The 27,226-nt window shown below is 43.1% G+C and overlaps 1 protein-coding gene across 1 annotated transcript; it reads left to right on the top strand.

Moving 5' to 3' along the window:
* The first annotated feature begins 181 nt into the window (after positions 1-181).
* Positions 182-26,739, top strand: SLC36A3 (solute carrier family 36 member 3). Its single transcript, XM_025388654.1, has 10 exons — positions 182-757; positions 5,404-5,494; positions 7,650-7,738; positions 10,436-10,531; positions 15,199-15,283; positions 16,207-16,425; positions 18,737-18,835; positions 19,241-19,407; positions 22,355-22,524; positions 26,233-26,739. Exons 1-10 carry the CDS (start codon positions 630-632, stop codon positions 26,499-26,501), a joined length of 1,413 nt encoding a protein of 470 aa, XP_025244439.1. The 5' UTR covers positions 182-629; the 3' UTR covers positions 26,502-26,739.
* The last annotated feature ends 487 nt before the right edge of the window (positions 26,740-27,226 follow it).

Raw genomic sequence — 27,226 nt, 5'->3', positions numbered from 1 at the left:
TGGCAGGCCGTACATGCCTCCTGTATAGAAATTCTGAGCAGGTGGCATTTGAACTGGGCCTTACAAGCCACTCTTCACCCCACCCAGGGAATATGGTAGCTGGATTATGCTCTGTTGGGCCTCACCTGCATCCCAGGATTCTGCAGCAGCTCATTGGCTGGGCAGCCTCCATTGTGAGGTAGCTCTGGTTTCTTCCTTGCCAAAGACAGACAAGCACTGAGCCTGGCCCCACGTCCAGGCACCAGCACCTCCAATTCAATGGTGCCTTCTTCCTCCCAGTCACACTGTTCACTTTGCCCTACAGCAGCAAGGGCTAAACTAGGAGAGGCCAAAAGCCCAGGCAAGTCCTGGTTGGGCAAGCAATTGCTAGGGGAACTGAGGACCACTCTGACTGAGATGGGTCTTTCATAAGTCCCCCAAGAGCCAGGTGAGGCATCATCAACATCACCTCTCCTGCCACCACCGCCTCCCTGATTCATGCACGTCAGGCTTCAGCCAGCAGCACGCATCCTTGGGGTTAGGAGCCAGCATCTCAGGTCGGCAGCCATGGTTTCTCTGGCGACAGACCCATCAGAGGCTCATTCAGAGCCTTAACCCTGAGCCTCCACCACCTACCCACCGTGTTGAAGATGTCATTGCTTGGAAGGGACTACAACAGTGAGCTGAACTCCTTGGACAATAGATCTCAGTCCCCCTCGGAGAGCAGCAGCAGCATTACTTCAGAGAATGTCCATCCTGCTGGGGAAGCTGGACTATCGTAAGTGGCTGCACCGCCCTTCCGGGCCTGAGGTCAAACACTGCTGTTTTTGCCGCTCTGGACTTTGTCTTCCTTCGTCTGTCTCCTTAACACGCTTATTCCATTAACAGGAGATGCATGGATAAAAGATGAATCAGAATCTAAGGAGGTCAATCACTGTGGCTCTGGCTACTAGCCCTGTTTCCCAGTTTTTACGAAGAACCCAGCTAGAGCAGCCACGTTCAACATGAGCAGCTAGTCTCCAGGAATAGTTTCCTATCTCAGGCTGCCTGCCCTTTCCTTCCTCTCTTTCTTCCACAGTCTCTGGCTACCTTCTTCTCCTCACACATTTGCCATTATTCTCTCTCCCTCTTCTCCCCAACCCCCCATGCCATCCATCCAGAAAACAAAAGGTGCTAACTCCAGGTCTCCACCTTTACTGCCCCAAACTCAGACACATGGAACTCTTCTCTCTGTTTTTTAAAATTAAATTTAATTTAATTTAATTTTAAGCTTCAGGATACATGTACAGGACGTGCAGGTTTGTTACATAGGTAAACGTGTGCCATGGTGGTTTGCTGCACCTATTAATCCATCACCTAGGTATTAAGCCCCACACGCATTAGCTATTTATCCTGATACTCTCCCTTCCCCCGGCCCCCATCCCCAACCAGCCCCAATGTGTGTTGTTCTCCTCCCTGTGTCCATGTGTTCTCATTGTTCAGCTCCCACTTACAAGTGAGAACATGCAGTGTTTGGTTTTCTGTTCCTTTGTTAGTTTGCAGAGTATACTGGCTTCCAGCTCCATCCATGTCCCTGCAAAGGACATGATCTCGACAGAACTCTTCTTCTAGGACTTACTGTCAATCAGACTGCTATCTGGTAACCATCAGATTGGTAATAACTGTGGACACAAAGAGATTATCAATGACAATCTCCAGTGTTGATAAGGATATCAGGAAATGCCCTCTCTCATCTTTTTGGGAAAAATTAAATTGGTATCTTTCTAGATGGCAATGTTGCATGTCAAATCCTAAAACGTCATTTGTATAAAACATACAAATATTTATTTGGCAAATACTGTCTGAAAGTCCACAACTCGTGCACGCACACAGAAAACTGACAGCAGTGGTTACCTCTGGGGAAGAGAATTTGGAGGCTGAGAGAAAAGAGATTTATATTCACTTCATAAGGATTTGGATTATTGTGTTTCACCTTTCGAATTTTGTACTGTATCACAATCTAGGTTTTTAAAGTATAATGAAATATAAATAAATATACCCTTTGATTAATAATATCCCTTCTAGGAATTTTTTCTAATGAAATAATAGCATAAGTGACTGGGCACGGTGGCTCACGCCTGTAATCTCAACACTTTGGGAGGCTGAGGCGGGCAGATCACGAGGTCAGGAAATCGAGACCATCCTGGCTAACACCGTGAAACTCCATCTCTACTAAAAATACAAAAAAATTAGCCGGGCGTGGTGGTGGGCGCCTGTAGTCCCAGCTACTCGGGAGACTGAGGCAGGAGAATGGTGTGAACCCGGGAGGTGGAGCTTGCAGTGAGCCTAGATCGCACCACGGCACTCCAGCCTGGGCCACAGAGTGAGACCCTGTCTCAAAAAAAAAAAAAAAAAAAGAAAGAAATAATGGCACAGGTGTGCATAATTTTTATCAAAGTACTTGTTATAATGTAACCATCCAATGGGTTCACCTCCCCCGCTGCCTAGAGAGAGATGATTTATCAAGACAGGAATTGCAGTGGAGAAAGAGTAATTCACGCAGAGCCTGCTGTGCAGGAGACAGGAGTTTTATTATCACTCAAATCGGTCTCCCAGAGCATTCGGGAATTAGAGTTTTTAAAGATAATTTGGTGGGTAGGAGCTTGGAAAGTGGGGAGTGCTGATTGATCAGGTTGGACATAGGGGCTCGAAGTGAGTTTTTCTTGTTGTTTTCTGTTCTTGGGTGGGATGGCAGAACTGGTTGAGCCAGATTACTGGTCTGAGTGGTTTCAGATGATGCATCAGAATGCAGGGTCTGCAAAATAACTCAAGCACTGATATTAGGTTTTACAATAGTGATGTTATCCCCAGCAGCAATTTGGGGAGGTTCAGACTCTTGAAGCCAGAGGCTGCATGACCCCTAAACTGTACTTTCCAGTCTTATAGCTAATTTGTTAGTCCTGTAGAGGCAGAATGGCCACCAGGCAAGACGGGGGTCTTTTTGGGAAAGGGTTGTTATCAAGAGTCAAATCATGAAGTGAATTCCTTCCCAAAGTTAGTTCAGCCTATGTCCAGGAATAAACAAGGACTTCTTAAAGGTTAGAAGCAAGATGGAGTTGGTTAAGTCTGATTTCTTTCGCTGTCATAATTTCCTCAGCTATAATTTTGCAAAGGCAGTTTCAATAATATTGAAAACTTGGAAACGTTAAGAGAAAGGTTAACACATGGAACAAACATACAGTAGAATATGGTACAGTCATTACAAGTGATGGAGGAAATCTACTGGAGATGAAAATGTGTAGCACATTTATTCATACAGAAAATTAGTTGAGGATCCAGCATGTGTAGTGGTTCTCCTCATGTAAAATTCTGTGCATTTAGTGCAAGTAAAGATGCCCAGAGGAATGCTAATTATAGTGTGTGGTTATTTTCAATTGGTGGGATTTTGGAACTTCCTTTTATAATAGCAATTGTGTAGTTTTCAAGAAAAAATATAAACCAAATTTTTTAAGTCCCAGGAGAGCTCGCAACATCTATTTATGCTTCAAGGTCCAGATGAGTAATGCTGTCAGCTAAGGCGCAGTGGTTCCTCCAAAACTTTGTCTCACCTTTCCCACAAGATCGGATTCAAGTAGGGGCAAGACATTGGTGCTACCATGCAAAAGAAGTGAGAGACAAAGGGAAAAAGAGCAGAGGGTGGGAAATTGGACCACATCTTTTGGAGAAATTACTACTAAAGAATTGACAAATTACAGTTATCAAGAAATAAAAATTATCTCTCGGAAGTAAAGGGACAAAGGGTGCCCCCCCCCCCATTCTTAGGTGAATAGACTGCCCAGCAGAAGTTAGGTCAATAGACTTCACTCAATAGATTGAAGTCACAGAAGTCCCCAACAGTCCACCTGTCCTCTCAATCCAACCCCTCTCTCAGGTCAGCCTTGAAGTGCAAACACCTGGTATAGCTTCTTGCAAGCCCCTTGCCATGACTCCCTAATGGATAAGGCAAAGAGACGTGAGCACTGTCTGTGCTGGACTCACTTGGGCAGTTGGTTTTGGCTGTCCTGGCCACCTGCAGACAATTTAAGTGTGGCACAAAGACATCTCTGTCTTAGCCTGAGACTTCGTCTGTATCTCCCAATGGCATCTTCAAGGTACCCTTTTGTTCTGGATGGAGGGGGCACTTCTACTTGCTTAAGCCAGCCCATGCTTGCCTTTTCCCTATCATCACAATTCTTCTTCTTGAAGGAGGCCCTTTCTAACAAGTGAGCACCATGAAGGCCAAACCAAAGGTGACAGTGATGATGAGGATGAGGATGATGATGACGATGATGATGAGACAATGATATGACGATGATGCTCATATCTGTGAAGCACTTCATGATTCCAGGATTCATCATGTTGTCACCTCTTTTGAGTCTTACAGCTTCCCTGGGACATAGGCAAGACCAGAATTGTTCTTCCTTTTTTGGCAGTGAAACAGGATCTAAGTAGCTAAGGGCTTCCCAAAGTAGTAACCAAACACCGTAGGTTAGCGGCAGAGCTAGACCTCAGAATTAAGTGCTCCTACCTCTGGGTTCAATGCTTGTGCATGTACTTTTTATTTAAGTTCCTTTTTGATTCTGTTCTCATGATCCTGCTCCCACTTTTCCTACCCAATCCACATCAGGATTGGAGCTGCCTGGGCAGGAGCTGCCAGCACAGGTGTGAAGAATATTTAGAACCCTAGGCCCTAGCACCCTGCTGGGACCATCATAAGTACTCTATATGCACAGTAACAATTGTTATTAAATTATTAAATTGTACCCAGTGCATAATGTGAATATATTATATAGCAATTCATGGATATATATATACACACACACACACATATATATATAGAGAGAGAGAGAGAGACAGAGAGAGCGAGCGCACAAGCAGTTCATATTCACAATGAATATTGATTGAACAAATGAATGAAGGAATAAACTAAAACCAGTAAATATTCCATATATGGTAGATTTTTGTTTCTAGTGAGTTAATAAATAACCTGATGCCTCACTGTAGATTGAAGCAACTATTACTAATTTTTTCCATTGTCTATCTAACTGATAGACACGTATTAGGTTGCGATAAATGTTATTTGAGAGAATAACTCATGAAAGAAATCACTGGATGGATTAATGAACCAACCAGTACTAGAGTGTTATCCAGAATGGTAGCAATTTTTATTTCCTTTAGAGCCTAGTGTGTATTAAATATTCGTTGAGTCATTTGAACTAGCACCATCCCCAGATCAGATGTTCCAGGACAGACTCCTAGAACTGAAAGTTGTCTCCAAGTCCACCTCTTCAGGTTTTGTCCCTCTTCCTATCAGGCGTTCTGGAGATGCCAGAAGGAGGCTGAGCTTCTGGCCATGCTTCCCTTCCACTAACAGTAGCCTCTGTCTCCCTACTCTCCCCACCACAGGATGATGCAAACTTTGATCCACTTGTTGAAATGCAACATTGGCACAGGGCTCCTGGGGCTTCCCCTGGCCATAAAGAATGCCGGCTTATTGGTAAGAGGCATCTGTGGGATGGGAACTAGGTTTGCTCATTTGCAGAAGGGGGGTGATAGGTCCTGAAGGCCTTCAAACTGTTATCAATGGGCAATTTGGGGGTATCCTCTGCAATAGAAAATGTGCCTGTTGACATCAATCCCCTGGAGCCAACCTGGGTCCAACCTGAGCATCCCTGGAGGGGGCACACCATTACTCTTAAAGACTCACCATGCTCATCTGACTCTACTTTGCCACAATTCTCCCAACAGTCCTCCCCACTCCCTAGGATCACATGCAGCTCATTTCATCATTTGCATTAACAGCCCAATCCCTGCAGGCATTTGAGTGTGTGACTCTTGTTCCAAACTAAATGATGGCACATGAGAAAGTATCTTGGACACAGGATAGACGCCTCCAACAATCCCACCAATCCACTCTCCCCACGCCAGCCTACCTCTGTCTCTTTTCCCGTGCTGTTCCTGCCCCCTTGTTTCTGTCTTTTTAAATTGCCTGCTCTCTAAAACTACTCTTTCCTACAATCATTAATGCCATCCTCACTTTGTGTTTTTCTGCCATTTACATCTACCTTACCTGGGATTCTTAAAGCACGTATGAAGATAAGACATTTATTTATTTGTTTGTTTGTTTGTTTATTTAGACAGAGTCTTGCTCTGTCACCCAGGCTAGAGTGCAATGGCGAGATCTTGGCTCACCGCAACCTCCGCCTCCCAGGTTCAAGTGATTTTTCTGCCTCAGCCTCCCAAGTAGCTGGGATTACAGGTGTGGGCCACCACGCCCAGCTAATTTTTATATTATTTGTAGAGACAAGTTTTCATCATGTTGGCCAGGCAGGTCTCAAACTTCTGACCTCAGGTGACCCACCCAATTCGGCCTCGCAAGGTGCTGGGATGACAGGTGTGAGCCACCTCGCCCAGCCGACATGTTTATTTTTAATAGGCCCACCTTCCTCATTTAATTGAAAGCTCTGTGGGCAAAAACTGTCTAATTTCCCTTTGCACCTCCCCACAGTAGCCTCTGTAGGGACTGGCACACAGCAAGTTTCCATTAACATCTATTGAATGGAATTGATACCAAATATATAATTTCCATTTCGTTGCAGTGAATCTTTTCTTATCTCCAGGCCTGGTAAGTGGCTCCCATGTCTAAAGAAGGCGAGACCCTTGCTTCCTCTGTCATGACTTCTGATCTTCAGTGGTTCCAACCCAGAGATGGGACTGTCCACTTTGGAATCCTCTGGGTTCTAGAGCTTCTGCAAAAACACATGGTCTTCAGCCAAACTATCTTTGCCAGGGTGGCATTTGCTTTTTAAGACAATGCTTTCATTCTTTGATGTTTGCTTCCTCAGAGTCATTAGATGATTTCTTTACCTTTCATCTTCCACCAGAACCTCTGGCCATGATTCGTCTGAGAAATATTTATTGAGTACCTACCTACCCTGTGCATTTGTAGCCCCTGGGAATATAGAAGCAAACAAGATATGAAAGCCTTTGCTGCATGAAGCCTGCATTCCAGTGGAGTCGACTGGTGCTCTTGATCCCTCATTTGTGTCTTTGTGATAGGTCACATCTATAGAGACACAAGTGTTCAGAACAAAGGATGTAAGAGGGTCCCTCTTTATGCCCTTCTGATCACATCTGGAAGATATGATTAGTAATCAGCTCCACTTTTTAAAAGGAATTTGACAGATTAGACACACTACAGATAACAAATAATTGTCTGCCCCAAAATGTCAATAGGGCATCTGTTAATAAACTCTGCACTAGAGGAAGAGAACTGAGTCATAAGACACCTTGGTCCTCAATTATCTCGGAGGAAGGGAGGGCCAGGGTGTATCATATGAAATAAATTTACCACGAGAGACTCTAAACTGATAGAACTCAAGGAAAATGAGAAAATGCATGGGCTATGTGGGAAAGTAATGAGCTCTCTGTCACTGGAAGTATCCTAGCAGAAGTTGGGCAGCCACTCTCCAGGGATGCTAAGAAGAGCATTCAAACTCTAGCATCTGGGAGCATGAGGACATTCAGGCTGGGTCTGTCACCCCAAAGACAGTTTTATTATGCAAGAGGCCCCAGCACCCAGACAGTGAGAGGGCCAGGGAATGGGAGTGATCATTTCCGGCTCACTTCCCCCTCTCTCCTCTCCCCTCCAGGTCGGTCCTGTCAGCCTTCTGGCCATCGGGGTCCTCACCGTGCACTGCATGGTCATCCTGTTGAACTGTGCTCAACACCTCAGTCAGAGGTCAGAGGCCTGCTTCTCTCCCATCCCGGCACTGGGGCCCCTCTGAGGGTGTGTTACACTTCTTTTGACCACTGACCCAATTAATTCAGCCACTGCTCCAGGTCACCTTGCTACCACTCTGGATTCTATGAAGGCAAGGAGAGCGTGACAAAGAGTCCCAATTAGAGACTCTAGGCACAGATCCAACGCTGCTGCTAACAAGCTGGATGACTATCAAATTCCTGTATCCCTCTGAGCCCAAATCTCCTTACCTGAAAGCATTGAAAGTGATAAAAGATGCAAAAGCACTATATAAATTGCTCTATTTATTTGAGACATAGACTTCCTTCTCTTCCTTTTAGACTCGCCACCCCCAACCTTCTCCCACTCCAATACCCACACCTTGTCAGGGTAATTTGTTTCGTGCAATCTCCTTTCAGAACAAGTTAGTAACAGTAAAAAGCATACTTACTAAAAAGAAGCATTCACAATGATTTCAGTCATTATCAAAGCATACATATAATAATCAATGTTTACGTATTTGAAACTTTAATGCAAAAACAATTTCAGACAGAAAAGAGAAATGCAGTAAAAACAAAGAATGCAGAGATCCACAGCGCTCAGCTACTCCCAAGGCATGCAAAACTAAATAGGTCCTCGTAAATGTGAAGAAAGGCCTCAAAAGTCAAAGTAGGGACAGTAAATAAAACTCTCCATAAAGCCTAATTATCATAACCCACAGAGGTGTACCTGGAGTACATATCAGTCACACCTAACTCTCAGAGCACTTTCCTGCTCACAAAACGCTTTTAAGAGCATTTACTCATTCCGCAGTTAAATGTACTGTGCAATTACACTGTGGTTACCATGCCAAGAGCCTTGCAAGCCTTGTTTACTCCTCACAGTAAGCCTCTATGGTAGGCACTATTTTTATTCCCATTTTACAGATGAGTAAACTGAGGTTTAAATGCCTTGCCCAGGGTCATATCGCTGGGAAGTGGCAGAGCCGGTATTCAAAGACCTACTGTGACTCCACTGTTAATCATTTTGCAAATCTTCCCTTCCCTCAAGCCTTCTGGGATCATTATATCACCAGATAAGCTTCTGACATCAGGCCATTTCTGAAAGCCTTTCTCTGATTTTTTTTTTCTCTGATGACTTGTCTTTTATTTTTTCTAATATAGAGGTTGCAGAGTGATGCCCTAAGAGTTGGCTATGGCCTTCAGTTATGTTTTGGGGGATCTCCACAGTTTTATTCTTTAGTCAACCTTTAAACCCTGGAGATTTCGGCCAGGCACGGTGGCTCACACCTGTAATCCCAGCATTTTGGGAGGCCGAGGCAGGCAGACCAACTGAGGGCGGGAGTTTGAGACCAGCCTGACCAACATGGAGAAACCCCATCTCTACTAAAAATACAAAATTAGCCAGGCATGGTGGCACATGCCTGTAATCCCAGCTACTTGGAAGGCTGAAGCAGTAGAATCACTTGAACCCGGGAGGCGGAGGTTTTGGTGAGCTGAGATCGCGCCATTGCACTCCAGCCTGGACAACAAGAGTAAAACTCCATTTCAAAAAAAAAACCTGGAGATTTCACATTCACAAAACAAAAAAAAACTCTGCCTTCTTAATCAGTTAGACAACCGACTACCTCTGAGCCTTCATTTTTTAGATGTGCTTCTAGAGGCAAGTCCTGAGCAATCCCTTTTACAATGGGACATGTATTCTGGTTTGCCACAGTCTCCACTGCTCCCTACTGTCTCATACTCAGCCCTGTCACCCACCAAATCACCAATACCTGTCTGATCCCATAGCTTTTGAATTTACAACCCTCAGATTTATATCCTTCCCAGTTCTATGCAAGGTGACCTCATTTGTATTGAAAATGCCTATCACAGTGAGCAGTAGTAAAAATGCCATGTTCCAGCACATCTCCATATCCATCTGTCAGTCTCCTCCCCCAAAATCCAGACTGCACATGAAGAAAACTGAGGCCCAGAGATCTCAAGAGACTGGCTCTACATGTCTGGCTACCTGAGGGTCATGTTGGGATTTAAACTCTGGCTTCTGAAGAAGGCTGGAGCCCTTCCTCTCTTCCACCTGTTCCCCTCAGTCCTGCAGTTTATGTCGTGCTTCCAGGATCCAGGCAACCTGCTGCTGTTTCCAATTGCTCCAGCCAAAGCTGTTTCTGCAGCAGGGCTTTCTCCACCCCTAAAAGGGTTGAGGAAGAGGGACGTGGGAAGAGGAATAGGCTGGAACTTAGGCATCACATCCTACAGGGGTGCTGGGCAGGATCCCGAGTATCACCTTTGTGAGGGGTCTGGCCCAGGCCAGGATCTCAAATGTTCTGATACCCTCAGCAATGGGAAGGAGGGAATTACTGGCCTGGACACACCCACACCACCTCTTCCCTCCCTTCTCCTCTCCCCTCCATATCCCCTTTCCTGCTTTGCAGACCCACGTCAATGCACAGCTACCGTTTATTCAAGAAGACTAAATCCAACGACAGTCAGTTAAACATTTGTATTTAAAGGGATAACTGCAAAAAAAAAAAGAAAAAAAAGGCGAACTCCTGAAAGTTGTTAAAGTACATCACTGTGAAAAAATCGATAGAACGCTTCATGCTCACACACAAATACAGAAAAATCACTCAGTTTGGGAGAAAACTGTACCTTTAACAAAAATGTTTTAAACTATGCATTGTTCGTTCTTTCCCCCTAGACTGCAAAAGACTTTTGTGAACTATGGAGAGGCCACGATGTACAGCCTTGAAACCTGCCCAAACACCTGGCTGAGGACCCATGCAGTGTGGGGAAGGTAGGAGTCACAAATGTCCTAGTAGTAATAACAATCATCATCGTCACCACTTTTCTTTATTTCTACTTATACAGGTTTTAAATGAATATGCTGTTATTGTAAACAAGCAAACAATATAGAGAATCACCCCGATAACCCCATCCCCCATCTCACTCTGTACCCATAAGGTAATCGTTGAAATCTAGTTAGTAAATATTCCTTTAGACTTTTTTCTCTACATGGACATCATTATATGTGTGTGAATAGAAGTACATAATTTACTTTCTATTTTCTTATACATTACTTAGGATAATTTTTGAAAATTTGATTTTTCATCTAACAATATGTCCCTATTTTTTCACGTTGGAACATATAAATGGACCTTATCTTTTGGTGGGGGGTTTGGGGACAGAGTTTCGCTCTTGTTGCCCAGGCTGGAGTGCAGTGGTGCGATCTCAGCTCACGGCAACCTCCCTCTCCTGGGTTCAAGCAATTCTCCTTCCTCAGCCTCCCGCGTAGCTGGGATTACAGGCGCCTGCCACCACATCTGGCTAATTTTTGTATTTTTAGTAGAGACAGGGTTTTCACCATTTTGGCCACGCTGGTCTCAAAGTCCTGACCTCAGATGATCAGCCTGTCTCAGCCTCCCAAAGTGCTGGGATTACAGGTGTGAACCACTGCACCCAGCCAACCTCATTATTTTTTAAGGCTCACAATGTTCCCTAGTGTGGACGTATATCTGTTTCATTTGCTTATTCCCCTAAGGTGAACATTCAGGTTGTTCCCTGCCTTGATAAAAGTTAACGGTGTACAAAATGGTTTTCTATGTCTTAGCTACTCTGTTCATCTCAACAGCCTTGCGAGGTAGGCAGCGTGGGTTTTTATTGTCCTGGAAATACAAGACTTATAAAGATAAAATAACAGGCCGGGCGTAGAGGCTCAAGCCTATAATCCCAGCACTTTGGGAGGCCAAGACGGGCGGATCACGAGGTCAGGAGATCGAGACCATCCTGGCTAACACGGTGAAACCCCGTCTCTACTAAAAAATACAAAAAACTAGCCGGGCAAGGTGGCAGGCGCCTGTAGTCCCAGCTACTCGGGAGGCTGAGGCAGGAGAATGGCATAAACCTGGAAGGCGGAGCTTGCAGTGAGCTGAATCCGGCCACTGCACTCCAGCCTGGGCGACAGAGCAAGACTCTGTCTCAAAAAAAAAGATAAAATAACATATCCAAAGACGTGGACATTGATATGGGTGGAGCAGAGATTTGACCAAGAACCTAACATTGGAACCTTCCCCAGCAAAGTCCCTCAGGAGGTAGTGAATCACACTGTGGCTGCTAAGATTCCTTTGCAGCTCCTCTCTTGAGATTCTCAGTAGGTCATTGATCTCCTGATCAGAAGCCACTCTAATGATTAGATGACGTCATGATTAGGTGAGGTCATGAGAAAGAGTTGGAAACATTTAAAAAATATTTAAAGTAATAATTTGTCATCTTTAATTTACTAAGAGATACGTGAGGAGCTTGAGTAAAAACTGCCCATTCTTTGGCCGGGTGCGGTGGCTTACGCCTCTAATCCCAGCACTTTGGGAGGCTGAGGCGGGTGGATCACCTGAGGTCAGGAATTTGAGACCAGCCTGACCAACATGGCGAAACCCCATCTCTACTAAAAATAGGAAAATTAGCCAGGCATGGTGGTGGGTGCCTGTAATCCTAGCTACTCAGGAGGCTGAGGGAGCAGAATCACTTGAACTCAGGAGGCAGAGTTTGCAGTGAGCTGAGACCACACCATTGCACTCCAGCCTAGGTAACGGAGCGAGACTATGTCTCAAAACAAACAAACAAACAAACAAAAAACTGCCCATTCCATGGAGGTAATGGTCATAAATGGATGCTCAAGCTGTTACAGGAATGGTCACTGGGAAACTTTATAAAGGGAGAATGTACTGATGCCACCTGACCCCATGTACTCATCTTAGCATCTCATATTTATATACATGACAGCTAGATATGGTGTGTCTCATAATAGCACACAGTAGGGAGTACAGAGTAGTACCACCTCTGAGATATTTCAAAAATAAATTTGAAACCTCCATTTAATCAAATTCATTAGATCTAATATCCATTTATAGGAAGCCCAGAGGATAGAGGAACAAGATAAATAACATCATGAGGAAGTCACCAACCAAATAGAAAAAAACAGGATATACTACAGGACAAATGATCTGGTATCTTCAGCAGCAAACAAAAAATTAAAAGTTGCGAGGAAAAAATAAACAGGGCAAGGGGAATATAGCAATTTAAAAAACTTAAGAGACTTAACAAAATACAATGTGTAGACTTGTTTGGAAACTAACTGTAAGATAGATATTTTTGAGACAACTGGAGAAATCTGAATATGGACTGATTATTAGATGATATAAAGAAATTATTGGCTGGGCACAATGGCTCACGCCTGTTATCCCAACACTTTGAGAGGTCAAAGTGGGAGGATCTCTTGAGACTAGGAGTCAAGACAGCCCAGGAGGTTGAGGCTGCAGTGAGCCATGATTGCACCACTACACTCTAGCCTGGGAAACAGAATGAGATTCTGTCTCAAGAAAAAAAAAAAAAAAGAAATTATTGTTAATTTTGTAAGAGATGATGATGGTATAATGATTATACTTTTTAAAGTTATTGTCTATTAGAGCTGCATACTGAATTATTTACAGGTGAAATAATTTGGGATCTCTGATTTGCTCCAAATACACCGACAAATTAAGTATGTGTGTGATGGGGCTGAAGAGATAGGGAACAAGTGGCAAAAAGTTCATTGTTGAAGCTGGGATAAGCACATGCGAATTCATTAAATTATTCTCGTTAAATTATCGTCATATTCATTAAATTATTCATTGCTTTTGTATATGTTTGAAAATCTTCATAAGATAGACAGAAAAAAGATATTATTCTGAAGTCACATGTGACACCGCCAAGATTCTGACACAATAGGCTGATATGAGAACCAGGAGTCAGTATTTTTAACATATGCCTCAACCAACAAATTGGTTGATACTACAAACCAATTTTGAAAAGCCCTTATCTAAACATTATAATCTAAGTAAAGGAAAGTATTTTTGTTCTTTTGAAAAAATGCATCTCCAAATTTGGAATAATTTAAGAACCCAAAAGAGTAATGACAATAACCAAGTACAAGATATTAAATTTAGAAATAATTAATGTGAATCTGTTGTGATGCCAAAAAAAGAGGAGAAAAGAATATATCTCTCTGAAAAAACAGCTAATAAATTTAGAAGAAATGATAAATAGAATTAGAAAACCACCACCTTGCAACTACCAATGACATAATTGATTCAAGCAAGGAACATCAGTGAATGGTAAAATCATTGATTTGAGGAACAGGATAATCACTCCATCTCAAAGTTTTACCCCACAGATTACAAAGGGAAAATGTACATTTCCAATGGAAGATCTGGCAGTCACCAACAAAGCAGAAAAACAGGATACCATGTGCCTCCCAATATGATGAAATAGAGATACAAAACTATCACCTCTGTAGTATTCTTGCTAAAAGTGCTCACCTGAATTTAATCATGAGGAAGCAACCGTACAAGCCCACAATGTGGGGCATTCTATAAGACAATTGGCCTATACTCTCCAAAAAAAGCCAATGTGATGAAAACACAAAAAGGTGAATGTCTGTGGGACTGTTCTACATGAAAAAAAAAAGACTAGAGACATAGCCAAATGTAATATACAAACCTTCATTAGATCCCGAATTAAAAAGTAAAATAGCTACAAAAGATACTTTAGAGAGAATTGGGGTAATACTAAGTCATTTTTATATAAGAGACTTGAGCATCTGCAGATTTTGAATTTGTTGGGGCTGCTGGATACCAATGAATGACTGTATTTAAAATAGAAACTGTATATATGAAGATATTGAAGTTGATTTTCTGGCTATTACAGTCTTAAGAGAGATACGTTGAAGTATTTAGGGTTTAAGTGTTAGGATACCTGCAATTGACATTTTTCTTTTTCTTTTCTTTTTTAATTTTTTTTTTTTTTTTTTTTTTTGAGATGGAGTTCAGCTGTGTCGCACAGGCTGGAGTACAGTGGCAAGATCTCAGCTCACTGCAACCCCCACCTTTAGGGTTCAAGCGATTCTCCCTCCCAAGCCTCCTGAGTAGCTGAGATTTACAGGTGCCTGCCACCACACCCAGCTAATTTTTGTATTTTTGGTAGAGACGGGGTTTCACCATGTTGGTCAGGTTGGTCTCGAAATCCTGACCTCAATGATCCACCTGCCTTGGCCTCCCAAAGTGACCTGCAATTGACTTTCAAATGATTCTGAAAAAAATTGCTTGTGTGTCTGTGTGTGTGTGTGTGCGCGCGCGTGTGGTGTGTGTGTGTGTGTGTGTGTGTGTGTATAGATGAATGAATACATATATACATATATATATGTAATGCAATTTGGGGCCAAAAATTAACAACTGCTATAATTTAGTTAAAGGGCACATGAATGTTAATTATACTATTTTTTCAACTTTTTGGCTTAAAAAATTTTCAAACTAAAAAAAAGTAGGGAAAATTTTAAAAATAATAAAAATAATTGTTTCAAATAATAAACTATTAAGAAATAATTGTAGTGTTTGTTTCCTCCCTCTATCGGCCTCTTCCTTTCCTTCCCAGGTACACTGTCAGCTTCTTATTAATCATCACCCAGCTGGGCTTCTGCAGTGTTTATTTTATGTTTATGGCAGACAATTTACAACAGGTAAAGAGGCCTCTTCTGGGCGGAGTGGGAGAAAAGCAGACCTCCTGCTGCTGAGGCTACATTAGCAAACGTATTGTGTTAGAGTCATGGGAGGAGAGAGCTTCATTTTTACTCCTAGATCAGACCACACTTGGGAGCTCTCTCAGTCCTGGGAACCACGTTTTGAAAGGATAGAGGAGCCAAAGTAACTTCTGAAGAGTGTAACCAGGGTAGAAAGAGAGGCCTGCAATCATGTCCAATCAGAAATCAATGATAATTGTTAGCCTGAAAAACACTGGTGACGTTTACTTTGAGTATCTCAAGGTTGTCATGTAGAAGATGTCTAAATATACAAGGCCAACAAGCTGCCACCTTCCCCTCATTGCATTCCTATCAGACATTACAAATCAACCACAGCCTTCTTTCTTGGCTTTGCAGATTAGAGGGAGCATCCTTGGTTTTGTGCACCCAAACAACCAGAAAGAACTGTGACAAGTATTGTAGATGGAATATTCAAGTAGATAGATGCTGACCAATATTTAGAGCTTCCCAGCTTTTAGGGCTATCTAAATTTGAAGATGATATTCTTGTGTAATGAATTCCCTTTCTCTGGATGTATGAAAGAAACCCATTTTGTAGATAAGAAAAGGTTTGGGTAGATAACAACCTCAAAGCCTTGAGATTTTATGATTCTAAGAGTTTCTGGTTGTCACAATCATGGACATGACAGTTACGGTTGCCCAATTTGGCAAATAATAATATATGACACCCAGTTACAATGGAATTTCAGATAAGTAGTGATTTTTTTTACTATGAGCATGTCTTATGCAATATTTGGGACATATTTATACTAAGTTATGTTAATTACCTGAAATCGACTTGTAATTGGTGTCCTATGCTTTATGTAGCAACCACACTGCCTGTCATTGTGTGCTTTATGTCAGATGGTGGAAGAAGCCCACGTGACCTCTAACATCTGCCAGCCCAGGGAGATTCTGGCGCTGACCCCCATCTTGGACATTCGTTTCTACATGCTGACTATCCTGCCCTTCCTGATCCTGTTGGTGTTTATCCAGAACCTCAAGGTGCTGTCCGTCTTCTCGACATTGGCCAACATCACCACCGTGGGGAGCATGGCTCTGATCTTTGAGTATATCATGCAGGTCTGTGCCACAGGGAAGAAGGGATCAGGGTCCAGCCTCTCTGAAACACCTGGGGAGGAGGGTTTGTTATCATGAAGCTGAGGAAGGTGATCCTCTGCTCTGAGCAGCCCCTGCCAACATGACATCTAGGAACACTTCTGTCCCACAAGTTGTAAAAGCTAACTATTATCATCATCATTGTCATCAACATCCTCATCATCATCATCGTTGTCGCATTGGATAACAATGAGTCATTCAACAAATAATTACTGAACACCTTCTGCAATCCAGGCATTGTGCAAAGGGCAAGGGACTCAGTGGTAAGTAAAAATAAATAGGGTACCTGCTGTCATGGAGGCTGCATTTACTTGGAGAGAAAAACATCAATCAAATAACCAAAAAAAATTGTAAAAGTGGTAGGTGGACAAAGGAAATACAGATGATAAAGGAATTTGATTTACTTGGTGCCAAATTATTTACATACATTAACTTATTGAACCTTCACAATACTATTTTGGAAGTAAAGCCGGCGCTCTGTATCCATGATTTCCACATCCATGGATCTGAACAATCACAAATGGAAATTATTGGGAGAAAAAAACACTAAAAATATACAACAATAAAACATCATACAAATTAAGAAACAATTAGGTCTAACAACTATTGGCCAGGAACAGTGGCTCACACCTGTAATCCCAGTATTTTAGGAGGCTGAGGTGGGAGGATCGCTTGAGTCCAGGAGTTCAAGACCAACTGGACAACATGGCAAAATCCCTTCTCTACAAAAAATTAAAAAATTAGTGGGGCATGATGGCTTGCACCTGTAGTCCTAGTTACTTGGGAAGCTGAGGTGGATGGATCACCTGAGCTCATGAGGTCAAGGCTACAGTAAGCTATGATCACACCACTGCATTCCAGCCTGGGTGACAGAGCAAGACCGTCTCAAAAAAAAAAAAAAAAAAAAAAAAAAAAAAAAAAAAAAAAACACCATAGGTTATATGCAAATACTACACCATACACCACTTTATATCAGGGACTTGAGCATCTGCAGATTTTGGTATCCACGGGAGGTCCTGGAACTAATGCCCCATGGAGACCAAGGAGCAACTATACTATCTTTATCCACAGTTTGCAGACAAGGAAGTTGATAAAGTAATTTTTTCATGACTTTCAGACTGCCTGCCATGTCCATGCTCCATTATCACAGACCATAAAATCCCGCTATTATACTTTCATTTTCTTGAGTGAAAGTCTCTGGTGTTGTATTCATTTCCTATTGCTGTTGTGACAAATTACCACAAATCTAGTGGCTTGAAACAACACAAATTTATTTTCCAGTGCTTGAGTCTCGCTGGATTGAAATGAAGGTGCAGCAGAGCGGTATTCCTTTCTGGAGGATCCAGGGAAGAATCTGTTCTCTTGTCTTCTCCAGCTTCGTAGAGGCTGCCTGTGTGCCTTGGTTTGGGCCCCCTTCCATCTTCAAAGCTAGCAGCCTCAAGCCAAGTCTTTCTCATGCTGCCTTCCCTCCGGTCTTCCCCTTCTGACTCCCTCTTCCACTTTTAAGGATGCTTGTCCCACCCAAATAATCCAGGATCATCTCCTTGTTTTACGGTCAGCTGATTTGAAACCTTAATCCAATCTAAAAACTTAATTCTCCCTTGCCGTGTAACAAAACATATTCACAGGTTTTGGGGCTTAGGATGTGTACATAGAAATCTATTAACATAATCATTCCCTCTAGATTCATGAGAGCTGCTATGCTAACTAGTAGGCTGCACAGCCCTGAAAGAAGTGTGAGAGAGACACGTTAGAGGACTGGGAAACAGGAGACCTGAATTCTTATCTGGGCTGTGCCACTAACTTGCAGAGTGGCCTTGGGCAATTCCCCTCTCCTCCATGTTCAGCTTTCTCCACATGTAGAGATGAGCGGGCTACCAGTAGCCAAAGGGTGGGACAACCCAAGTATCCAAGTAAGTGATGAAAGGATGAACACAATTTGGTGTCTATACATACAGCGGAATATTATTCAGCCTTACAAAGTGAGGAGACACTGACACATACCACAATGTGGATGAACCTTGAGGACACTAAAGCTAAGTGAAATAAGCCAGGCACAGAAACAATAACTATTATAGGATTCCAGTTACATGAGGTACCTAGAATAGTCCAATTCATAGAGACAGAGAGTAGAGTAGGGGTTGCCAGGAGGCTGGGTAGTGGGGCATTATTACTTGATAGATAAAGAGTTTCAGTTTGGGGTGATGAAAATGTTCTGGAGATGGATGGGGTGACACTGTAACAACACCAATGCGCTTCTCCCACTTTCTTTCAGGGGATTCCATATCCCAGCAACCTACCCTTGATGGCAAACTGGAAGACCTTCTTGCTGTTCTTTGGTACAGCCATCTTCACGTTTGAAGGTGTCGGCATGGTAAGATTGATGGGGTTCACACGAATGGTCCCTAGTGCTCTTTACAGTGGCCAACTGTAGTTCCAGATGTCTAAATAAATAGTAGTTATGGAAAGTGCAGACTCTGATCTTCTCCTGATGAAAGGAAAGTCTGTACTCACATACAGGGTCCCTACTGCTCTAGCACACCATGCTAAGACTTGAAGACTGATAATTTACTAATCAACCAAGACTAAGTAGGACATTCCTGCCAATAGAAAGTGTGAGAGAAAACGAAAGGGGTGTGGCCATGTGGAGAGGCCCCTTTCTGATTCTGGGTCCACCTGGGGAAGGACATCTGTGCGTGTATGGAAACCGTCTCCTTCACAATGGGCCACATCTCTTTCTACTTTTTCTTTCCCAACTTTTTTTTTTTTTTCCCTCCAGGTTCTGCCTCTCAAAAACCAGATGAAGCATCCACAGCAGTTTTCTTTTGTTCTGTACTTGGGTATGTCCATTGTCATCATCCTCTATATCTTCCTGGGGACACTGGGCTACATGAAGTTTGGGTCAGACACCCAGGCTAGCATCACCCTCAACTTGCCCAATTGCTGGTATGTACTGCCCACCTCAGGTGAGATAGGGAGAGACACGGGATCTGTTCTGGTTGTCATAGCAGAGAGCACAGCGAATCATGCCCTGAGCCATGAAGCTGGTAACGCATCGCTGGAAGTGATATATGTCTCTCCTGCTCACACTGCATCAGTCAACGCAAGCCACATGGCCGCACCTCACTCCAAAGGGGCAGGGAAGTGCAATTCTGCCATGTGCCTGGCAGTATTTGGTGGACAGCACATATAACTGCTGTGCCACCTGATGCAGTGACAGTGGGGATTAATTGGATGAATACACAGATAATGCTTAGAAAAGTGCTTAGCACATGGTAAGCATTCATGAGTGTTAGCTGTTATCATTGTTATGCATCCCCACAGCCTTCATTCTTCCAAGGTGAGTAGGATGATGGTGCATTTATTTCCCACAAACCTGGAGCTGTAGAACGAGAAAAATGTAACCATCCCCACCCACCTTGCTGCGTTATGGTGATGACTAAATGAGACACTAAATGTGGAATTTCTTTGAAGTTGTGCCTTATTTTACGCAAGCCATCATCCTAATATGCTGTTCTTGTTCTAGGCAATTTGGGCTGCCACTAGCTACCTTGGACAGGGCACTTTCTTTCCTGGGACCTCAGCTAGAAAATGTGGGCATTGAACTCCATCAGGACTTCACACCTGCTGGTGTGAACCTCACTAGTCATCAGGTTCTCCAGGAAAGCCTTAAACAAATATACCTTCCCAATAAGAAAAAGACCAACAACCCAATGAGAAATGGGCAAAGGGCAGAACAGGTATTTCACAGGCAAATAAAAAAAAAATGGCCAGATGGCCAGATAAAGAGATGCTCAGAAAGATAATAGAAGGCCAGGTGCAGTGGCTCACACCTGTAACCCCAGCACTTTGGGAGGCTGAGGCGGGTGGATCACCTGAGGTCAGGAGTTCGAGACCAGCCTGGCCAACATGGTAAAACCCCATCTCTACTAAAAATATCAAAATTAGCTGGGCATGGTGGCATGAGCCTATAATCCCAGCTACTCAGGAGGCTGAGGCAGGAGAATTGCTTGAGCCTGTGAGGCGGAGGTTACAGTGAGCTGAGATCGTGCCATTGCACTCCAGCCTGGGTGACAAAAGCGAGAATCCATCTTAAAAAAAAAAGGAAAGAAGAAAGAAAGAAGGAAAGAGAAAGAAAGAAAGAAAGAAAGAAAGAAAGAAAGAAAGAAAGAAAGAAAGAAAGAAAGAAAGAAAGAAAGAAAGAAAAGAAAAGAAAGAAAGAAAGGCAAGTTAAAAAAATAAATACAAGGGCAAAGATGCATGCATCAACACAGTTGAGACAAGGACGTGGGAAAGCAGGTCTTTTAATTCACTAGGATAGCAAATGGGCAATATGTCAATAGCTATCAAAATTTTAAATCACGCAGGCTTTTACCCAGCATTTTGACTTCTAAGTTTGTATATTATATATGCATTAATATATGTACAAGGATAGTCTGTGCAGCATAGTTTACTTGGGAAAAGTCTAAGCACAATCTAAATATTCATTAATTGGTGACTGATTTTTAAAATTATTGCATATCCATGCAATTGGCATACCAACCAGCTATTAAATAGAAGAGCCAGGTCTATGTGTACTGGCAGGGAACAATCTTCAAGACATACTAGATGAGACGGCCAAGAGTGGTGGCTCACGCCTATAATCCTGGCACTTTGGGAGGCTGAGGAGGGTGGATCACCTGAGGTTGGGAGTTCACAATTAGCCAGACCAACATAGAGAAACCCCATCTCTACTAAAAATATAAAATTAGCTGGGCGTGGTGGTACACACCTGTAGTCCCAGCTTCTCAGGAGGCTGAGGCAGGAGGATTGCTTGAATCCAGGAGGCAGAGATTGTGGTGAGCTGAGATCACACCATTGCATCGATTCTCGGCCTTTTGGCTAAGATCAAGTGAGATCGTTCCATTGCACTCCAGCCTGGGCAATAACAGCAAAACTCCATCTCAAAAAAAAAAAAGAAAAAGAAAAAGAAAAGAAATATTGGGTGAATAAACAAAGAGTCTACATGTGTATATGCATATGTGTGTGCATGTCTGTGTGCATGGATGTGCATGTATGTTCCTACATTCTGTATGAGCATGTACAAACACCAATCATTTCTAGAAGGGCCACAAGAAAACTCTGAGTGGTTGCCTATGGAAAGGGAAACTAGAAGCTAGGAATCAAGGGTGGGAGGAATGCTTTTCACTGTATGACTCTTGTACCATGAGTTTTACTCTATGCATATATTGTCTTGTTTGTTTGTTTGTTTGTCTGTTTGAAACAAACTCTGTTGCCCAGGCTGGAGTGAGTGCAGTGGTGCGATTTCAGCTCACTGCAACCTCTGCCTCCTGGGTTCCAGCAATTCTCCTGTCTCAGTCTCCTGAGTAGCTGGGACTACAGGTGCACGCCACCACGCCCAGCTAATTTTTGTATTTTTAGTAGAGATGAGATTTCATCATATTGATCAGCCTGATCTTGAACTCCTGACCTCAGGTGATCCACCTGCCTCAGCCTCTCAAAGTGCTGGGATTACAGGAGTGAGCCCCCACGCCCACCTATTGTCTTTTAAAAAATTAAAAAAGAAGAGGCATAGATTCCTGAGCTGCAAGCCTACTGACTCAGAATCTTCAGCAATATGCATTTTTAATAAGCTTCCCGGATGGCCCTGATGTCCAATCTGGCCTGAGTCATCCAACATTAGTCAGTTCTATAACTCAGTGACAAGTACAGATTGAGTAACCCTTATCCAAAATGCTTGGGACCAGAAGTGTTTTGGATATTGAAGCATTTCAGATTTTGGATTTTTGGATTAGCGATACTCAACCCATATCACCTTCTGAGCAGTAAGTGAGTCCTCAATGGCCCTTCTGGGAGCCGTGTCACATTCCACATCCTATTCATGTGTCTGCAGGTTGTACCAGTCGGTCAAGCTGATGTACTCTATCGGCATCTTCTTCACCTATGCCCTCCAGTTCCACGTCCCAGCTGAGATCATCATCCCATTTGCCGTTTCCCAAGTGTCAGAGAGCTGGGCACTGTTTGTAGACCTGTCTGTCCGCTCAGGCTTGGTCTGTCTAACCTGTGAGTAGCATAAAAGGGCACTCTTTACCCAAAGCTATGACAGAGAGCCACACTGGTGCCCACTCCACCATCATTGGATCTGCCACTTGCCTTCTTTGTGACCTAGGGCAAGATATTTCACCTCCCTGGACCTCAATTTTTCCACTTGAAAAAATAAATGGGCTTAACACAATTACCACACAGTAAATGTTACAGTCATGTCTACTGCCTACACATAGAAAATAGATGCTGGCTGGTTTGCAGAAGAAGTATCATTCATTCAATCCTATATGTCAGGCACTGTACTGACATTATCTAATACTGATGATAATGTAACAATATATTACCATTAGGGGGAACTGTGGCCCAGATAAATTAAGTAACATGCCCAAGTCATTCACACTAAGTGACAAAGCTGGGATTTGAACACAGATTGTGCAGCACCAATGCATCTGTTTTTCATGGTGCCATATTTCTTCTTATCATAAATTATGAACAAGTCCCATATCATAAAGTAGGTTTAACTGAAGGGAAAAATCCCAATGGGACTAATTTTTCAGAGTCTTGGAGATTATTTATTTATTTGTTTATTTATCTGAGACAGAGTCTCGCTCTGTTGCCCAGGCTGGAGTGCAGTGGTGCTATCTCGGCTCACTGCAACCTCTGCCTCCCGGGTTCAAGCAATTCTCCTGCCTCAGCCTCTTGAGTAGCTGAGATTACAGGCACCTGCCAACATGCATGGCTAATTTTTGTATTTTTAGTAGAGATGGGGTTTCATCATGTTTGCCAGGTTGGTCTCGAAATCCTAACCTCAAGTGATCTGCCTACCTCAGCCTCCCAAAGTGCTAGGATTACAGATGTGAACCACCGCACCTGGCCAGAGATCATTTTTGGGGTGTACTCTTCTCTCCTCCCTCCCTTCCTTTCTTCATGTTCCTTTCCATTCATTCATTCACTCATTCATGAGCACTGTTGTAGTGTTTGGGAACCTCATGAAAAGGGCTGGGGAACTCTTTCTTTGGAACATGTCTAGACAGAGGATCACAAACGATGACCCATGAGGAATGAGCAAAACAACAAGGGATGTTTTGCCTGGAGAAGCAGAGGCTCAGGAAATTTCCATATTTCTCCTTAAACACCTGTGGGATTATTGTAAAAGTGAAGGAAGAAATTTAGTCTTCGAGGCTCCAGGAGTCAGAATTTAAAGTCGTTGAAGGAATCAAGTCTCAGTACGGGGTCAGGAGAAACTATGCAACGCTTGGAGCTGTCTAGAAGAACATACTATCAGATAACAAGCTTTAAATGACTGGCGTTTTATGAGCAGAAACAGCAAAAACCTACTTGGTTTGAGGTGTTAGAGTTCACAATCTGTGCCAAGACATCTAGAGGCTGTAAATAATATTGCTTGCAATCATTCCTACTGGGAAGGGTGTACGTTGACAAGAAAGTCTGAGGAGCCTCTGAGTATCAGGGAATGCATGACTAGAGACAACTGACCTTATAATGACATGCCCTGCTTTTGATATATGCTGAATGTCCCATTCTTCCTCCATTATTCATCCATCAATTCTATTAACCTTTATTCATTCAACAATCATTTGTTGAGCACCTACTACATGCCTGGCATTGTGCTAGACACAAGGGATACAATGATGAATAAAGAAGAAGACGTAGCTTCTGCCTTCACAGGACCTACAGTTGAGTGGCAAATATATGCAAGGAAATAATTACAGCACATTGCAATGATTGTTAAGATGGGACATCATGATGCTCTATATGATGGTTAAGATCGTAAGTAGAAGACACTCTCTACATGTAAGAGGGTCTTATAACTAAGCCTGGTTGGGTCAGGGAGTCCTCTCCAGTGGAGTGACACTTCAGTGAAGACCTAAATGATAAGTAGGAAATAGATGGAGGAGTGAAGAATGTACCACCGGAAGGGAACAGCCTGTGCACAGACCTGAGGCAAGTATTGCCTATGGCCCCTTTGGAGAAGTGGAGAGTGCTGAGAGATGAGGTCAGAGCTTCGTCAGGCCCAAGTCCTAAGGGTCATTGTGCTAAGGAGTTTGGGCCATGGGGAGCCATGGAAAGGCACTGAGCAGAGGATTGACATGACCAGAATGGAGTGTAAGACCTTCCTCCAGTCCACCTTGCATTATAGCTTTTCTTGCATATATCTTCTCTACCCCCTGGTAGTGAGCTTTCCTGGAAGACTGATGCTGAGTTTTCTCTGTAAGCAGCTTATTAAGCATCGGATGAAGGAAAGCTGTGGACAGGGACTTTCCATCAGAAGGGTAATGCACTCCTAGCCATGAGAGTCTGTGAGTCTCTCTCATGCTCAGATTGGATGTGTCAGAGCAATTTCAGAAAGAGGTGATTTTTTTAAAGATCCAGCAAGCTCGTATGGATGCTTTCCAGAACAGGCTTTCTCTATTTTGTTCACAGGAAAATCATATGATTGGAATATTTAACGTAATGGATATCCCAACTACACTGATTTGATCTTTACTAATTATATAAATATATTGAATTATCACACGTACCCCAAAACTATGTACATATATTATACATCAATGTAATAATTTTTTTAAAATAATAAATTTGCATAAAATTAAATCATATAAATTCTATATTTACTCATTCAAACATTATTGAAATTGGACTCCCTTGGAAAATCTGTGATACTATATGTTCACCATGTGTATAAGAGATGGAAATTTAGGAGTGTGAAGAGAAGAGAGGGATGGGGGTTGGATAGCTAATGCTCTCTTCGTGTTTTATGGCCTGCTTCATTACTATGATCCTATTAAGAACAGAAAAATAAATGGTTGAGGTTGGGCGCGGTGGCTCACGCCTGTAATCCCAGCACTTTGGGAGGCCGAGGTGGCCGGATCACGAGGTCAGGAGATGGCGACCATCCTGGCCAACACGGTGAAACCCTGTCTCTACTAAAAATACAAAAAAATTAATTGGGCGCCATGGAGGGCGCCGATAGTCCCAGCTACTCTGGAGGCTGAGGCAGGAGAATGACTTGAGCCCGGGAGGTGGAGCTTGCAGTGAGCCGAGATCGCGCCACTGCACTCCAGCCTGGGCGTCAGAATAAGACTACATCTCAACAAAAAAAAAAAAAAAAAGAGAGAAAAAGAAAAATAAGTGGTTGATATTCGGACAGAGCAGAAGCATCTCTCATTTTTTTAATCCATCCTTGTTTCTAGACAAAAGCTGTATTACATAGATACTACAAACGTTGGTTCTGAGCCTGGGCAAGAGTCAAGCACTTATTGAGCACCTACTGTGTGCCAAGTTATTTCTTACACATGAGAGACAGCATAGTAGAGTGAAAAGGACCTCAGATCGGGCATCCCAGTGGATTCTCATCTCAGCTCTGTGTGACCTTGAATAAGTCCTGTTTCTTCTAGAGCTCTAGATTTCCCCATCTCTACAGTGAGGAGGTTATAACAGATGAGTGGTAGAGGAGCCCTTCCAATAAAGATTATAGGTTAAAAAAAATCCAATAGATAAAATGTAAAAGGAGAGCATCTGTATTAGTAGTTAAGACAGGGGTGGGAGTTGCCTGACCTCTCCAAACCTGCAGTAGGCTCCCTCTCACCTCTCCAAAGTGGTCGCTTAGGTATCTGTGAAATTCTAGGACTCCAAAGCAATGGCTTGTTTCTGAGCTGCCTTTTTGCAGGCACATTCAGTGATTCTAAATTTCTCCTTTCGTTGCAGGTGTCTCAGCCATCCTCATCCCCCGCCTCGACCTGGTCATCTCCTTGGTGGGCTCCGTGAGCAGCAGCGCCCTGGCCCTCATCATCCCAGCCCTCCTGGAGATCATCATCTTTTACTCTGAGGACATGAGCTGTGTCACCCTTGCCAAGGACATCATGATTAGCATCCTGGGCCTTTTAGGGTGTATATTTGGGACATACCAAGCCCTCTATGAGTTGACCCAACCCATCAACCATTCCATGGCCAACTCCACAGGTGTCTATGCATAATTATCTGTTTTTACGCTAATAGCTCTCCCTTCTTCCCATCCCCAGTTTGACTTCCATGTGGATGTTATATACCTTCATCAAATCCCAACATCTCTATATTAATTAGTGGCTTCTTTATCTTTCCAAGAGAAATGCAGATGAGAACAGTTAGCACTGATGTCTCTCAGGTTACACCTTTTTTGTTTTATATTTTTTGGATGGCCTTTTGTACCTCTGAACCAAAATTAGATTCAACTATTCATATTATCAGCCTCATTTTATGGAAAAGGGATGCCACTTACCCCAAGAGCCCTTGAAACAGAGACCAAGCATAAATACAAAAGTAATGTTTTCTCCACACTGCAGTAGCTGCTCTTAAAGCATCAGATTTAGAAAAGTGTGGCCGGCGCGGTGGCTCACGCCTGTAATCCCAACACTTTGGGAGGCTGACGTGGGTGGATCACAAGGTCAGCAGATCGAGACCATCTTGGCCAACATGGTGAAACCCTGTCTCTATTAAAAATACAAAAATTGGTTGGGCATGGTGGCAGGCGCCTGTAATCCCAGCTACTCAGGAGGCTGAGGCAGGAGAATCATTTGAACCAGGAAGTCGGAGGTTTCCATGAGCCGAGATCGCACCACTGCACTACAGTCTGGTGACAGAGCGAGACTCTGTCTCAAAAAAAAAAAAAAAGAAAAGTGCATGTTGGGCAAGGGGAATTTTCTATTTAGATATTCTAAGTAGA

Source organism: Theropithecus gelada, chromosome 6 (genome assembly GCF_003255815.1).
Source record: "Theropithecus gelada isolate Dixy chromosome 6, Tgel_1.0, whole genome shotgun sequence".
NCBI lineage: Eukaryota > Metazoa > Chordata > Mammalia > Primates > Cercopithecidae > Theropithecus > Theropithecus gelada.
Note: the sequence above shows the minus strand (reverse complement) of the source record. Positions and strands in the feature narration are given on the sequence as shown.

Bases quoted from the DNA above. Each gene is read 5' to 3' on its own strand.
- SLC36A3 (XM_025388654.1), top strand. From the start codon at position 630: ATGTCATTGCTTGGAAGGGACTACAACAGTGAGCTGAACTCCTTGGAC. The intron at 758-5,403 runs GTAAGTGGCTGC...TCCCCACCACAG, and splicing joins GCTGGGGAAGCTGGACTATC to GATGATGCAAACTTTGATCC. The intron at 22,525-26,232 runs GTGAGTAGCATA...CTTTCGTTGCAG, and splicing joins AGGCTTGGTCTGTCTAACCT to GTGTCTCAGCCATCCTCATC.